This window comes from Phlebotomus argentipes, unplaced genomic scaffold (genome assembly GCF_947086385.1).
Source record: "Phlebotomus argentipes unplaced genomic scaffold, Phlebotomus argentipes genome assembly contig_5, whole genome shotgun sequence".
NCBI classification, from domain to species: domain Eukaryota; kingdom Metazoa; phylum Arthropoda; class Insecta; order Diptera; family Psychodidae; genus Phlebotomus; species Phlebotomus argentipes.
The window spans coordinates 5,492,139-5,506,205 of record NW_026776165.1 but is presented as its reverse complement, the minus strand read 5'-3'; the positions used below and the strand labels follow the sequence as shown (position 1 = coordinate 5,506,205).

Below are 14,067 nucleotides of genomic sequence, written 5' to 3'. Positions count from 1 at the left end.
GCACGCACTCACCTTGACTCCCTTCGTCGCCCCACTAGGAAGGCATCCTGCGGACGACCTCACTGCACTCCGCTAATTGCTCCTTTCCGGCAAAAGGGCATTTTATCACGAGAAAACCACTGAATAAACTTTCACTGAATTGAGCTTTTTCTGCACTTCTTCAATCTGGCAACAATGGCACCCAGCGCCGCCATGCGGGAATTCCAATCGTGCTTGAATTTTTGAATGGCCAGTGAAGAAAAGTAACCGTCAATGTAGTGAATTAATTGAAAAGTGAGATTTTTCTACAAAAATCCAGAATCAATGCTCGCCTTGGTGGTGATAAGAGGATGTTGGGGCGTAAACAAGCCAAGACAAGTGATACAGGCGGCAGTTAATTGCGTCATTTGGCAGTAAAACGGCAACGGTTCTGGCATGATATATTTATTTCTCACTGAAAATTCTACATCAGGAGAACAACTATGCCGGATTTTCCTCCTCAATGGCGTGGAAAAGTGGCAGTGGCGTCCCAGAAGGAGCTCCGGGTGTCATTCACATTCTGAGCAGTGAAGTATCTGTGCCCGGAAGAGAGAGAGACAATTAGAGATCAAGGAAGGATCTTAGGAGGAAAAACAACTCACTTTCCCTGCTCAGGAGCCACTTTCCACGCCTCATCAGCGTCGGAGACATTCTTGATGTTGTGCGGCGAGTACTTATTGTACAATCCCCAAATACTCATCATCATCTTGCCATTGTACTTGGCTGGCGTGTATTCCATCAGCTTCTTGTTGTTGCTGTAGTGCTGCTTGTCCTGGCCGAACAGCGCAGAACGCCTCATCACCGCAGATTCCTTCTCGCTGTTCATCTTCTGGCCAACCTTGCAGGCGGCGAAAGCCCCTTGAGGCAGCGAAGGCATCGTTAAACAATCTGTGGAGAAGAGAGAGTCAATAAGAAGTGATTTTCCACTCGCGATTCCCCTTTTAAAGGGTATTTCACAATCTCTGGCGCTTTGTTGCATGGCAAAAAAAAGTGGGTCAAGATGCAATTTGCTGATAAGATGGAGGAGAAAAATTAAATTTTCCCATTGGGAGAAAATTTCCATTCAAAATATAAATAAATTCTTATCTTTTTCCCAGAAATTGAATGTTTATTTTGTGATTTTTCCACTCAAAGATATCTGTTAAAGAGTTTTGCTCTGTTTTTTTTTATCCAATTCCGAAGCTGAAGAAAAACACTCAATTTTACATGGATTTCCGGAAATCTTCTCAATGCAATTTGACCAATTTGACACTTTTTCTTAAGTGAGAGATTTGTGCAAAATTTCACACTTATTGAGAAACAATTTTGGAAGAATTTCTAGAAGAATTAATTAATCTCTTTGGCTGTTCACTGAAATGCCTCTGGCGCTTATCTCCTTCCCAAATCAGTCGAATTGAGAGCAGCAAAGGCGCGCCTTTTCGGCACAGAGAGTCTTCCTTATCGGCGCGGAGTGGAAATTTCCCCCGAGAGACTCGCCTTGGCAAATGTCGAAGAGGAAAACGGCGAGCGACTCCTGGGCAGACTTTGTGGCGCGAATCGCGGGATTGTCACTGGAGCGGGCAGCGAAACACATTCAAGGCGGCACAGGGGGTGGTGAGAGGGGGTGTCTTAGATCACAGCACGATCACACGGTAAGTCAGGTAGAGTCACAGTCTTTTCACTTTTTGTCCGAGAGCGCGATCATCGAGAGAACTGGGCAGCAATTGGAAGCGTGAGCCGAGATTGAGGCCAGCTTTATAGGCTCGCCTATCAAGATTTCACCCCGGGTTATCGGTTGGGATGTGAAGCGAAGCCGGGTGGGACGATAGAGGCTTTCGGGTGGCTTTTTTGCGCTTCGCCATTGGCACAAGGTTAGTTGAATTCCGTCAGTCCAGACAATGGCAATTGGCTCTCCTCCACATTCTGGCCAAATCTCCGCTCCCGGCCGCGCCATGGACGGCGTCCAGGGGCTAAAAATAGACTTGCAAACTAGCTCAATCAGCACTTCCAAGCCCCACAAGCCCATGTTGAGCGGAATTGGGCGCAGAGAAATTCGGAAGAGCGGATAAATAGAGACATTTCTTGGTGGCGTGATAGAAAATTTTCTTCTCTAATCACTGTCCTCTTCAGCATTCTCGCCAAATATTTGCTGTTGTGCATTAAATAGCAACGTCAAGTGGATAAGAAAGATTTCTTCTTGCCTGAGAATCTTCACGGAAGTGTTGGGAATTCAAAGTGATAAAATATTTTGAATATTTGTACTGCAAAAGCTTCTTTTTCAATAAATTGAGACATTTTCTAAATTAGTTTGGTTGGGAAAATCAATTTTATGGCTATTTTTTAGGTTATGTGATTGATTAAGAATGTTAAAAATGATTCTGGTGGTTAAATAACCCTCAAAATAATCAAATTTGTATTTAAACCCTGAATATTTCTCTTTTTCTTAGCAAAATTGAGCATTGGTTGAATCTTGGAAGTAACAAACAACTTTAAGGTGAAACATAACCTCAAAAATGTCATTTTTACCTAGATGAATATCTTTTTTAAGTTATTTCAGTCAGATGACTTCTTTTTGGCGGGGAAAAAGAGTTGATAATGATAATTTTGTATACGAAATGTGATGAAAAATGAGTGAAATTTCCTATCGCCAAACATGTTGTGCTCAACATTGCACAAAAGCGTAGCTTTATTACTTAAAAGAAGAGATAATTTCTCATTTTTTCCCCTTGTTTATTCGCTTCTCGGAAACTTGAAAAAAAAAGAGATTCTCTCAGTGCCGCCGCTTAAACTCACAAGCAACTCTTCGTCAGCAGTTATTGTGAAATCGTAGCTTGGACTTGAGGAACTTCGCGCGCTCTCAAGATTGCGATCAGCATCAGAAGTGCAGAATCTGTGAAAGTGTCAAGATGTATTTTTCTCCATCTTCAACAGTGAATGAAAGTTTAGAATTCACTTGTAATTTCTTAAGTGTTTGAATATGTGAAATTTTTAAGTGAGTTTCAATTTCAATCAAAAAGAGCAATAAATACACATTTTTCACAATCATTCTTGAGAAATTAGTGCGAAAATGTCGAAATTAACAATAAATTCAATGCTTTTCTCTGCTCTTTTTATAGATTAATTATCAGAACGATGAAACTCTCTGTGATAATCTTGATGATTTTCACAAATTTTACTCATTCATCTGCAAATCATCATAAATGATCAAAGAAGGTAAGATGAAATTTTGATTGAATTCTAAGAAGTGTTTTAAATTAAATAAAAAATTATAGTGATTTTATTTCCAATCATAAAAATACTTAAATTCCAAGCTTAAGTGATGTTCTTATAAAGCTAAAAAGTGCATTGATTTTTGCCGTGTTGAAATTATCAATATAAATTGCTTGAAATTTCCTTTTTTAAACACAATTTTAGATGAAAAATACTTAAAATTGACCGTCAAAAAACTAATTTTCAAAGCAAAAAAGCAAATTTAAATTTTCTCTAAATATTTCATAAATTATTTACACTTGAAGTGAAATTCTCGATAAAATTCCCACTCACAAACAAACAAATAAATTATTGATTTCTTATACTTGATTCTGGAAAATTTTCTTTCATGCTGATAAAATTGATCGTATTTCTTGAAATACGATCTTTGTTTACAAATCTATATCAATTTTGTCGAAGCAGTTTCACTTTCAAATGCAATTTTGTTGCAGATTCTGCGAACTCTCGTGCTGATTCAGCGACTGAGACATTTGAATGTTCTTCTTGGCGGCATTTCTTGTAAGTTTTCCATCACTTTTCCCTTCAACGATTGCAATGAATTTTGTATTTACAGACTTTTACAAGGATTTTCATGGGATTTGTGCTGCTCTTCGTCTTCGTTTTGCTCACAATCATAAGACTTCACTTCGCATCTTGAGAAGTTAGTGATATTATTATATTATTGAATATGTAATCTTTACATGAATTGTTGTCTTCATTGTATTGTCGTCTAGTTTTGCGCACAACGATTTATATAGTGACAAATTATTTGCAATTTTTATTTATTTTAATTGTACTAAATTCTGTCTTTTGTGGCGAATTCATCAGTTTTCTGATTTCATTTGATGGCAATTTTGCCTCTGAATTTTTTATTCTTTGATTGCTCAATCAAAATTCTCCATAAATTCTTTAGCAATCTATAATAGATCGGATGATCTTAATTTCAGCAATTCGGTAATTTTTGCTGGTTCAATTCTTTCTGTAATTCTTGAATTGAATTTGCAAAACGCGCATTCTTCAGAGCATTTACACGGATTTCGAAATCTTGTGAAATCCTTTCTTGGGATTTATGAAATAGGATAAAAAATATGTTTGAACATTCACATTATTTACATCAAAGGTATTTTTTTGTTGGGTTATTGAAGCGATATTTTGCTTTTTGGTGAGTTTCCTGATGATTGAATTATTTCTTGCACGTAAGGCAAGTTTATTTTCTGTTTTAAGTCTGACTTAATGCGGTTTTGTATGTTTTGTGTCGCATTTCGGTGTTCAGACTTCGTATTTATGCTAATTTTTTGTGATTTATTTCTATTAGAAATCCTTTAATCTCTGCTTCAGAGTCTTTTAACTTTTTTTTAAAGCCAAAAATGGTATCAGTGGATGTGAATTATCGATAGTTCATATCCATTTTTACATATATTAAAAAATACTCCTTATCTTTGAATGATTTTCTCCAACTGAGCAAATCAATTTCTTTTTCTCTTCCCTCTTTTTTTACTATGATAATTGCTCGTTGATTTCCTGTCAGATGTCTTCAGCTCTATTTATTCTTTTTTTGATGAATTTAGATAAAGTTTTGAGTTTCTTGAAACTCTTTCTCTCCATGTTGAGTGTCTTTTTCACGCGAAATTCTTAACATTAATTTCTGATTCAGAAACTTACGTTGCGTCAATGTGCAATTTTATGAGAAGGATCATGCCTTTCTTTAATCCGTCTTACTGGTGGGATTTGTTGCATCTGTTATCATTACGTGTGAACTGTTTTAAGGGTTTTATGGGTTGAGTTTCCTCTGCATTGGTAAGAAGTTTCGGTTTTGAATTTGCATCTTATCTATCATAAATTTTAGTCACTCTTTTCATAATTATCTGACATGATAATGAGATTTTCTTAATTACATACTCAGTGAACAATCTTTTCTCACTTTTTCCACGATTCGTGGGGCGATAATTTATCAGTAACTGATGCCTGAAATAGTCAATATCCTTACAGATACTTTTTATTAGAGATATTCTTTATTAATCTCTTTGTTTAATTTTCGGTAATCCAAGACGGATTCTTGTCTTTTGATATTTAAGTAAGTAAGAAAGCCTTTAGTAATTTCATAAGGCATGCTGTGAGATTTTGGATTGAAAAGATTTTTTGTTGTTTTTATACTTCAGCTTCTTTTAGTTTTCTTCGGATTTTTCTGAATCTGAAAGTGTTTTCTTTAATAGTCGGTGACTTTTACCTTCAAGCTTTCTTTTCGAGCTGCTGTGACGGTGTTTTATGTTTGGGGTTTGAAGTATTCCTTTAATTTGAGACGTTATTTTATTGATAACATGAATCAATGTAGCACTTTAATGTTCTTTTAGCATTTATCAGTGCTTTCTTAATGGCTGGGTAACCAAGAAAAATCATCTGAAAGTCTGATTGATGATATTCTAGCCAGGAAATTTATCTGCCATGATTGCGTTTCTCTGCTGTTGTTCTCTTGTTGTGCGTTTGGTAATCGAATCAGTATTTTAATTTTCGATTCGGGAGTAGAACAAGAAAATGGGAAAAGTTAGTCTGTTACCTGATTAGAATCATATGCTGCTATTTGCAGAAGAACAAGTCTTTCCTGTTCATGTTGTGAGTTCTGAAAACTCATAATCTCTTATTTCTATATTTTTTCAATGGTTGGTGACCTTTCACATATTTTACTTATTTTGCTGATTGTGTTTAAATTTCGTGAATGGCTGATTCCTCGATGAGAATTCTCCAGTGTGGTAATCTTTAATGGACCGTTTCGGTTAATATCATGTAATGATATTATATCGGATGTGGTTCTATTTAGTTTCCGATAATCAATTTCTATTCTCAATTTTTGAAGATAGGAATCAGTCACTTTCTGGTAATTTAATACAACAGCTAACTAATGACTGTTTCAGTCAAAATTTACCTTTATTTTAACACGCGATTTTGCGTTAATGGTGGTTATTTTGGGACTTAATTTGAATGCAAGAATTTTTTGTTTAATTTGCGGAAGTCGATTATGACTCACCATTTTTCAAACACTGTGCGGGTTTTCTTGGAAACCCCTAACAGATCTGGCGATCTAAACTGAGTTTAACTTGATTTTTCTTTAATTATGCATCCTTATTAGGATGCATTTTTCTAATTTGTTGCGATATTCAGCAAATTTATTTGATAAATTGTTGTGCGCATTATAATCATTGAATTTCTGTAAAATTTTCTGTGAAATGAAGATTATGATACTTATATAATAATTTATAAGACATCTGAAGAATCTGTTAATAAAACTATGATTTGAAACAAATTTGAGCTCTTTTTACACTTATTCAATATTCATTAAACATAATTAGACGTTTTTGTGCGCTTTGGTAAGTAATTGAGCATGATTTTATTAACATTTTGACGTTAATTAATTTATTTCGGGAAAGAAAAGCAGAAATTTCTTCAACTGCCGCTTAAAATCATTCAAAGCAAGGTGTAAAGTAATCCCGCAAGAAGGCGCTCACGTCACTTCTCATCTCTGGCAATACTTTTCTAGCTTCAACATCGCGCGCTCTTTATGGCACGTGAGAGTGAGAGAGAGTGAGAAGGAGAGTGAGAAAAGTTCCCTATTCACATTGTTTTCTCTTGTGCAGCGATTTTGTGTTTGTTCTGCTGTGAAGAGTGCGTTCACGGGACTCCTCAGCATCTCTGGCAGGCTCGAGAAGCGCGTCAGGCCATGTATACAGTGTCGAAGGGGCCCAGCAAGCTCGTGGCGAAGACGCGAAGAGGTGAGTTTCCTGTCTCAGGAAGCACTGCACGACTTCCATCTCCTGACCATTACATAATTGTGTGCCAATTGAGGCAATTTGCTGGGCCTGCGGGGAATTCACTGTGTGCCCACAGTGCCGGGAGAGTGTTTTCCATTGACTCTCAGTCGTCAAAGAAGACTGATTTCTCCTCCTCTTTCACCCCCGAAAATGCAGGTATTCCGCAGAATTATGAGAAGTTTGAGACACACCGGGACATTTACAGGAAACATGCTGATCACGATAGTGCAGAGATCATCAGGTGAGTGGAAACTTTCCTTCCCGGAAGCTTTTTGAGACTTTGTCTGCTTCCAAGAATGCACTGCAGAGTGAGGTTAGGATTGTCTCTCTATTTCATAATACCGTGGAATTTTTCCGCTCTCGCCGCAGTAACTGGTTAAGTTGATGTCTGTGATGTCTTACAAAATCACATTTCGGCACTTTCCATTCAATTGAGTCGCAATGTGTGCCTCAAAAGTGCCTTTTTCCTGTGTGGGAGTTTCCCTATTGGAATTCTCTCAATTTTTGGGCTGATTGCGCTCTGTGCTGCCGCCGTGCGGCAGGACCTGGTAAACCATCCACTTGAATGAAGGGATGAAAAGTAACGGTTTTGCCAGAGAAAATCTAATTTTATGCTGAATAATCCCTAGATTTTCGTGGTGGTTTCATTCACAAACAAGTATAATTGCGAGATAAGAAGCTTTTTTTGTGTGTTCAGCTATTAAAATATCTTTTATGGGAATTTTTTCCTCAACACAAGTTGACAATTTATTTAAAATTATACCCATATTTTTGCGTGTATTTGAAACTTTTGTGTGATCACGAAGATGGAGCCAGCTGGAGAAACACGGAAAAACAGGGTGTTTCGCGAAGGGCAAGCTGTGAGGCGCTCTTTTTCGTGGTCATCAGGCCTTTGACCGGACTGATAATCAATCAATTATCGCCGTTTTGATCGTCATATCGCGACCACGGCGCAGAAGAGCGCGAAGAGCGCGCAAAGCGCGACTCTCCTGGGCACAAAAATAACACGCACACCATGTCTTTAGTCATTGTCGCGTCTTTATCTCGTGACGAATGATAAAAATAAACACACACTCGCGCCGTTGCGCTCACGGAGGCTTGTCCAGGCGCAAGAGACGCAGAAATGATTGTCAATTGGCGGTCGCAATTGAGGAATAAACAGATTAATCACGACAATTTCACTCTCAAGTCAATGAAATCTGCCCAGAGAGACTTTCGTTCACCTCTTCTTGCGATTTCTGCTAAATTTACTTGGGCGTAAAGTGTGTATTTTTGCCAACACTTTTGTTGAAATTTGTGTTGTTTTCTTAGGAGTGAAGAATCTTTTGAGAAAGTGCTGAAAAATGAAGGTGAAATTCGAGGGTTGCTCAAGTTGGAGAAAAGTGATTTCCATTCCATCCATTCCTGAATATTCTTCAAAAAATTACAGAATATTCCCTCCATTACGAATTAAAACTAATGTCACGGGTTCGATTCTCCTTCAGTTGCGTTTTTTTTCACATTTTATCCACTTTTATTTCCTTTTTCGAGTATTTCCCTTTGCTTTATCGCTTTAAATCGGCATTTTTCCCTCAATCTTCGTCTACAACTCTTTCTAAAAGCAATTACAGACTTGCTGATGATCCAAAAGACGCGAATAATCCCTCGATATATCGAAGATTCAGCCGATATTTTAGGCGGTACCGACGGCAGCGCGCTCGTGCGAAAATGCGCCGAAACATTGCATGATTCAAGAAAGGCAAAATGGCGGATCTCATGCGAATGATTTCTTGGGTTGTAAAAATCATTAAATTCTTGTTCGAATCAGCAATTTTCACAATTTTAACGTAAAATTTCACGCTTTTGAAGTGTTGAGAACTCTTTTTTTTTAAGCCTAAAATGTAATTCTCAGTTGAGCAATTCTTGGACTTGAAGTGAAACTGAATATTAAGAGCTCTTGAGCGTCAGATTCGATGCATAGCGTGGTTTTTTTTTTGACTTACAAATTGTGTTAGAAAGATGTTTTTTCTCTCGTTTATGCAAAATGTTTGGCATAACATAAATATAGATTAGATTATTGCGAAACATGTTTACACTTTATTCATGGAATTTCATTCAAAATGCATTTGTTTATATTGCGATGCTGAGAAGAAAAAAGATTGATTGAAAAGATGGATTGGCAAAAGTTGTGATTTCCTTTGATTTGCTAAGATTGATGGTTGACTTTTGACCTGGCGAAGCACTTGTGATAACGATGATCCTCTCAATGTCTTCTTCAGCTTGCCGAAGCCAGTCTTTCAGGCGACAAAGAAGTTCTCCAATCACACGAAGAATGGCCACCAAATTGAGGAGACGCTGAGTCCGCAGCACGAGGAAATCGTCAAATACATTCATGAGAGTGAGTTTAGCTGTTATTTTTTCACGGTGAAGTTCATGGTTTTTTCTGGCAATTCAATTAAAATATAGTGTTGAAGGCATTTTCAGCACGTGTGATTGCGAAAGCACAGAAAAATCAGCTGAAATTTGTCACGAGATTCCGAGTTGAGACGGAGAGAGAAGGAGTTATTTTAGAAGATTGACGATGAAAAACACTTTTGATTCTGTGATTTTATTGTCTTCTTCAAATATTCATCACAAAAGATCACTTTTGTGGTTTATTTTTGGGTTTCTGCACGAAATTGGCAGGCATTTTATTGATCACACTTCATTCATTTAACGTATTTTTGGGTGTTATTTTTATACTAATTCGCTGTTTTCTTTCACTCGTCTTCGCTAGCGTGGAATATGGTGATTGCACAGAATCCATATGATCCGCCATCGTCACCGGAAAGCACGAGTAAGTGTTGATTTTCCCATTCTTGTGGTCAATTTTATGGCACGTTTCGATCTTTAAGTGTTAGAATATGAAGTTTTACTGCATTGCGTGACATTCTTATCGTCAGTTTAGGTATTATTTTGAATAGATTAACATATTTATGTGAAGCCAATTCATTGTTCAAGAGCATTTTTGTTATTTTCTGCAAGTTATTAGACAGAAAATCTGGAAATTCAATGAGTATTTAGTGAAGAAGAAAAGTTTGTATTTGACAAATTAGAAAAATGTGAATGTTTTATTGGAATTTTAAGCCTAAATGATCTTTTATTGAAGCTCAAGACAAAATATCACCATAAATTGATTACATTTTGATACAAAGTATTGATTTCACACTTGATTTTGAAGCATTCTTTGCGCTGTGTTTCTTTTGTGTTGATAAAATTACGAGAAAAAGGATCAGATTTCTTGAAATGTTGAGACGAAAGAATTTCTTAATTTGTTTACTGATCTTATCAAACTCTTCTCAAATCTCAATATAATTGCAGTGTTTGCTGAATATTGTAAAATTTAATACATTGAATGTGATAAAATTGTGTAAAAATCATCATGAATTGATACTTTAGATTTGTTCCTGATTAAATACTGTTTTTGACATAGTTTGAAGTATTTCTTTGTACGAAAAACATTTACAATTTGCAACGAAGTGATTTTCTGCTAAATAACACTCAAATTTAGTGTTTATCGTTATAAAATAAAGTCGATTTAAGATTGATTTATTGATTTGAATCCTTTTTAGCTTGAAAATTAAGTAAAAATTCGCTCAATGAGAATAAAACCAATCTAAATATCCTCTAAAATTTCCTACATAGCAGTTGAAATCAGATGAAATGCCCCGCTTTCCCCTATCCTAATGTCACTACAAGTGGGGAGATATTTGTGAAATAAATATTAGAGCTCCTTCGGCGAGTGTATTTTTTCGTATTGATTGTTTTCCTATTTATAGAGAAGATATTCTTGAGAGCGTCTCAGGAAAATCCCTCTAACGACCTCACTAATTGGCCGCTTGTGTCTCTCTTGCAGCCTCATCGCCGTCGTCCTCTTCGGCCTCCTCGACGCCGGCGACGGCATCGCCGTCGATATACTACACAGATGCGCCGAGCCCTGTTTTAAGGGACTTCAAGCCGTTCGATCTGGAATCGTGGTGGGGCCGCAGATTGTACTACAACATCACCAAGAGTCTGTGAAGTGTGTGCGTGCGTGAGTGAGTGGCTGGCGCAGCACGAGGAAGCGTGAAATCTACTTCAAGTCTTAAGTTTAGTGATATTTTGAGACAAGACAGATTTATTATTTCGGTGTAGAGGAGATGAGAAAAAGGAAAATTATACATTCTTCCGCTGTTTTTTGTCCTCTAAAAGAAAAGAACAAGAAAATCCTGTCAGTAATTAAGATGATTCTCATGCAGGCCGCGAAATATGCGAATGAGTGTGAAAAAAAATAGAGATGAACTGATTGTGTTTTTTGTCATTGTTGTCCAAAAAATGTACCAAAAAAAGATAAGAAATAGAGATCTGCATGAGAGAATATTGAACGGTTGAATGATGCTTTTATGCCAAAATAATTATGCTGAATATCTCTTTATTTCCCCACTTTTTGTCAAGACAAGAAAAGAAAGACTTGCAAAAGATATATTTTAAGGTTAGAACAATGATAGCAATTTATCAGCGAATGTCCCTGCAATGCTGTTTGATATCATTAGAAGAAAAAAAAAAACAGAAGTCAATGCAATATTTGTTCTCCACCACGCGAAACAATTTGTATAGCTGAGGTCAATGCATTAAGAATTATCTTAGTTGGAGAAGAAGAGTGGAATGGACGTAAGAAGTCATTAGAAATTATTGTAGAAAATAGTAGTGAAAATGAACGCAAGTATCATGGAAAAAAAATTGAAGATGATGAAGAAAAAACTTTGATAATAAAATTATAGTCGTAAAGCTCTTGATCCTGAAGCTGTTTTGCTTTTGACACTCAAGACACTTCGGCACAGTGTTTGATTGCATTGGAGATATTTTGCAGAATTTCACGAGCTTGATTGAGTGTTGGCAGAAGAGCAGCGTCAGCTGACAGAGAAATCTGCAATTTGCCAGCATACGTGAGCAGAGTCACGCCAATTCCCGTCAAATCACGATGCGGAACGGCAAAACTCATGCTTGTTATCCTGAAGTTCCCCAAGAAGGCTTCTTCTGTCGGTCCGGGAAGATTGCTGAAGACAATTGTGGCCAATTTGCTGTCCAGAATGCCAGTTAAGATCCAGTGTGGAAAGAAGTGACCAAAAACCGTCATAATTGCATAATTGAGCAAATAATCTGACTTCAATCGAACTAGATTAGTTTGTTTCCGAACTCTTGATACCTTCAATGCCAGCTCACTGATGTCTGAATCTCGGTCAAGTGGTGGCAAAATCGGAAGTTTCTGCAGAGCCACGGAGAATTTATTCTGCAATTTGAGATTCTTTTCTATTGCTTCAATTCTAGCTGGAACGATGATTTGAATTGACTTCGGAATAGGTTTTCCAGATTGCTCAAAGTATTGATGAAGACTTGAAGAAATACTCGTTAGAATCAAGTCGGAAAATCTAGAATTAGGAATTGTCCTCTTCACTCTTCGTAGGTTTCTTAAGAGGTTGGAATTTGTGGGTTCGTGAAGCCAGGAAATCGTCTTTTGACCAGTCAAAGTTGAGCCATGAAGACAGTTGCTGTCTGGCCTTGAAGACAGCTGATCAGATATGTAGAATGGCAGGAAACTGATCAGTTTCACCCACTTTACAAGATCAGAAATTATCTTCTTCCCAGACTTAAGATTATTCTCCTCCGGAGCGTTGTTTAGAGCTTTGCTAGACTCTTGATCTGTAATGGTTTCTAAGAAGAACCGCAGCAAAGCGACTCCATCGCCCAGAGAATGATGAACTCGGCAAAGAATCTGGCAAAAAAAACAACAGTTGAGTTTCTCAAAGCTAAAACCCAAGGGGGAGATAATATTCCCTAAATCTGTACACTTCCGAATTTGCCTGACACTTCAAGAGCTTACATTTTATTGAATTTCTTAAGTCAACTGAAAAACGCATTTTGGGCATCTTTTCCGACCATAACCTCAAAATAAATCTTCAGAAATCTTCAAAAACTCCATTTGAAGCATTCGAGATCACAAATTGAACTCAAAACTGCTGATTTAGAGACAAAAATGCTTAAAAAGTTTGATTTTACGTGAAAATCGAAGACAATCTAAAGAATCTGGATGATTTGTCAGTTACTTTTGCTGATCTGTACACCACTTCTGACGGTATTATCTCCCCCTTGCTAAAACCTGTAAATTCTTACCGGAAATTTCGTAGTTTCATTGTCTACAACAGACTTTTGACTGACTAAAATTTCCCAAAGCTTGCAATGATTGTCAGGCAAGGCGTTATTGGAAACATTTCCGACCCAAGATTGCAGTTCTTCGGATGTTAGACAGTCTGAAGATGAAGGAATGTCGACAATCTTAATATAGTCCTTAATCTCAATAGGATTCTTTAGCCAGAAACTGTAGCCAAATTGTCTGTTCAAGCTGTAGAAGAGCTTCTGATGTGTGAACTCCAATTTTCCAAACTTATTTCTAAGTAGTGTCAAAATCGTATCGGTTTTGGCTTCTGGACTTGACTCATCAAGCTCCGGTGCTTCTAATAATGCCACAATATTAATGATGCTTCGCCAATTGTGATGTTCAACACTCCAAACAGCGTCACTTGCATCAAGAATGCTTATGAATTGTCTGCCAAACTTCACACGCAGCAAAATGCACACAAATTGCCGATAGAGAGCCAAGATTGCCAGGATGGCAAGGAAGATCGGAAGAATAGCTGCACAAGTAAGTCTTCTGGCTAAGGAAGATGCATCGAATCGCTTGAAATTCTGCTTGTTTGCCTTCCAATTCACGAAGATTGCAATGACAATTCCAGTCAAAATGCCAACTTGCGATGGTGAGAAGATTGTCGCGTTGGATGCCTTGAAGTCCTTGAATTTGCTGAGGCCCTGATTGAGACTCTCATTGGCAAATTTAATCCAATTGCTCCTGTTCTCAAATGTACTTTCCACCTTTTCAAACCAACTCATTTCTCAGCTGAAATGCTGTGCTTAAAATTCCGCCAGACTGAGAATGGCAAAAGCATTGAAATTGACTTTTATACTC

At 37.3% G+C, this 14,067-nt stretch overlaps 3 protein-coding genes and 1 long non-coding RNA gene across 4 annotated transcripts; 2 read left to right on the top strand and 2 right to left on the bottom strand.

The window, feature by feature from the left end:
* Positions 1–12: 12 nt before the first annotated feature.
* Positions 13–1,731, bottom strand: LOC132256320 (uncharacterized). The gene is made up of 3 exons (XM_059752668.1): positions 1,495–1,731; positions 621–906; positions 13–554 (listed from the first exon to the last, which is right to left on the bottom strand). The coding sequence occupies exons 1-3, from the start codon at positions 1,589–1,591 to the stop codon at positions 479–481; spliced, it is 459 nt and encodes a 152-aa protein (XP_059608651.1). The 5' UTR covers positions 1,592–1,731; the 3' UTR covers positions 13–478.
* A 1,965-nt stretch (positions 1,732–3,696) lies between these two features.
* LOC132255719 (uncharacterized) lies at positions 3,697–4,317 on the top strand. Its single transcript, XR_009468197.1, has 2 exons — positions 3,697–3,765; positions 3,821–4,317. It is a non-coding gene; the product is annotated as an uncharacterized LOC132255719 (long non-coding RNA).
* Positions 4,318–6,787: 2,470 nt separating this feature from the next.
* On the top strand, positions 6,788–11,220 carry LOC132266032 (MAPK regulated corepressor interacting protein 2). Its single transcript, XM_059766860.1, has 5 exons — positions 6,788–7,010; positions 7,206–7,290; positions 9,308–9,426; positions 9,805–9,864; positions 10,924–11,220. The coding sequence occupies exons 1-5, from the start codon at positions 6,959–6,961 to the stop codon at positions 11,085–11,087; spliced, it is 480 nt and encodes a 159-aa protein (XP_059622843.1). The 5' UTR covers positions 6,788–6,958; the 3' UTR covers positions 11,088–11,220.
* Positions 11,221–11,835: 615 nt separating this feature from the next.
* LOC132266030 (uncharacterized) lies at positions 11,836–14,058 on the bottom strand. Its single transcript, XM_059766855.1, has 2 exons — positions 13,218–14,058; positions 11,836–12,819 (listed from the first exon to the last, which is right to left on the bottom strand). The coding sequence occupies exons 1-2, from the start codon at positions 13,989–13,991 to the stop codon at positions 11,869–11,871; spliced, it is 1,725 nt and encodes a 574-aa protein (XP_059622838.1). The 5' UTR covers positions 13,992–14,058; the 3' UTR covers positions 11,836–11,868.
* Positions 14,059–14,067: the final 9 nt, after the last annotated feature.

Bases quoted from the DNA above. Each gene is read 5' to 3' on its own strand.
- LOC132256320 (XM_059752668.1), bottom strand. From the start codon at position 1,591: ATGTGTTTCGCTGCCCGCTCCAGTGACAATCCCGCGATTCGCGCCACA. The intron at 907-1,494 runs GCGAGTCTCTCG...TCTTCTCCACAG, and splicing joins CCTCTTCGACATTTGCCAAG to ATTGTTTAACGATGCCTTCG. The intron at 555-620 runs GTGAGTTGTTTT...TTCCGGGCACAG, and splicing joins GTGGCTCCTGAGCAGGGAAA to ATACTTCACTGCTCAGAATG.
- LOC132266032 (XM_059766860.1), top strand. From the start codon at position 6,959: ATGTATACAGTGTCGAAGGGGCCCAGCAAGCTCGTGGCGAAGACGCGA. The intron at 9,427-9,804 runs GTGAGTTTAGCT...CGTCTTCGCTAG, and splicing joins CGTCAAATACATTCATGAGA to CGTGGAATATGGTGATTGCA. The intron at 9,865-10,923 runs GTAAGTGTTGAT...TCTCTCTTGCAG, and splicing joins ATCGTCACCGGAAAGCACGA to CCTCATCGCCGTCGTCCTCT.
- LOC132266030 (XM_059766855.1), bottom strand. From the start codon at position 13,991: ATGAGTTGGTTTGAAAAGGTGGAAAGTACATTTGAGAACAGGAGCAAT. The intron at 12,820-13,217 runs GTAAGAATTTAC...TTTTTTTGCCAG, and splicing joins ATGAAACTACGAAATTTCCG to ATTCTTTGCCGAGTTCATCA.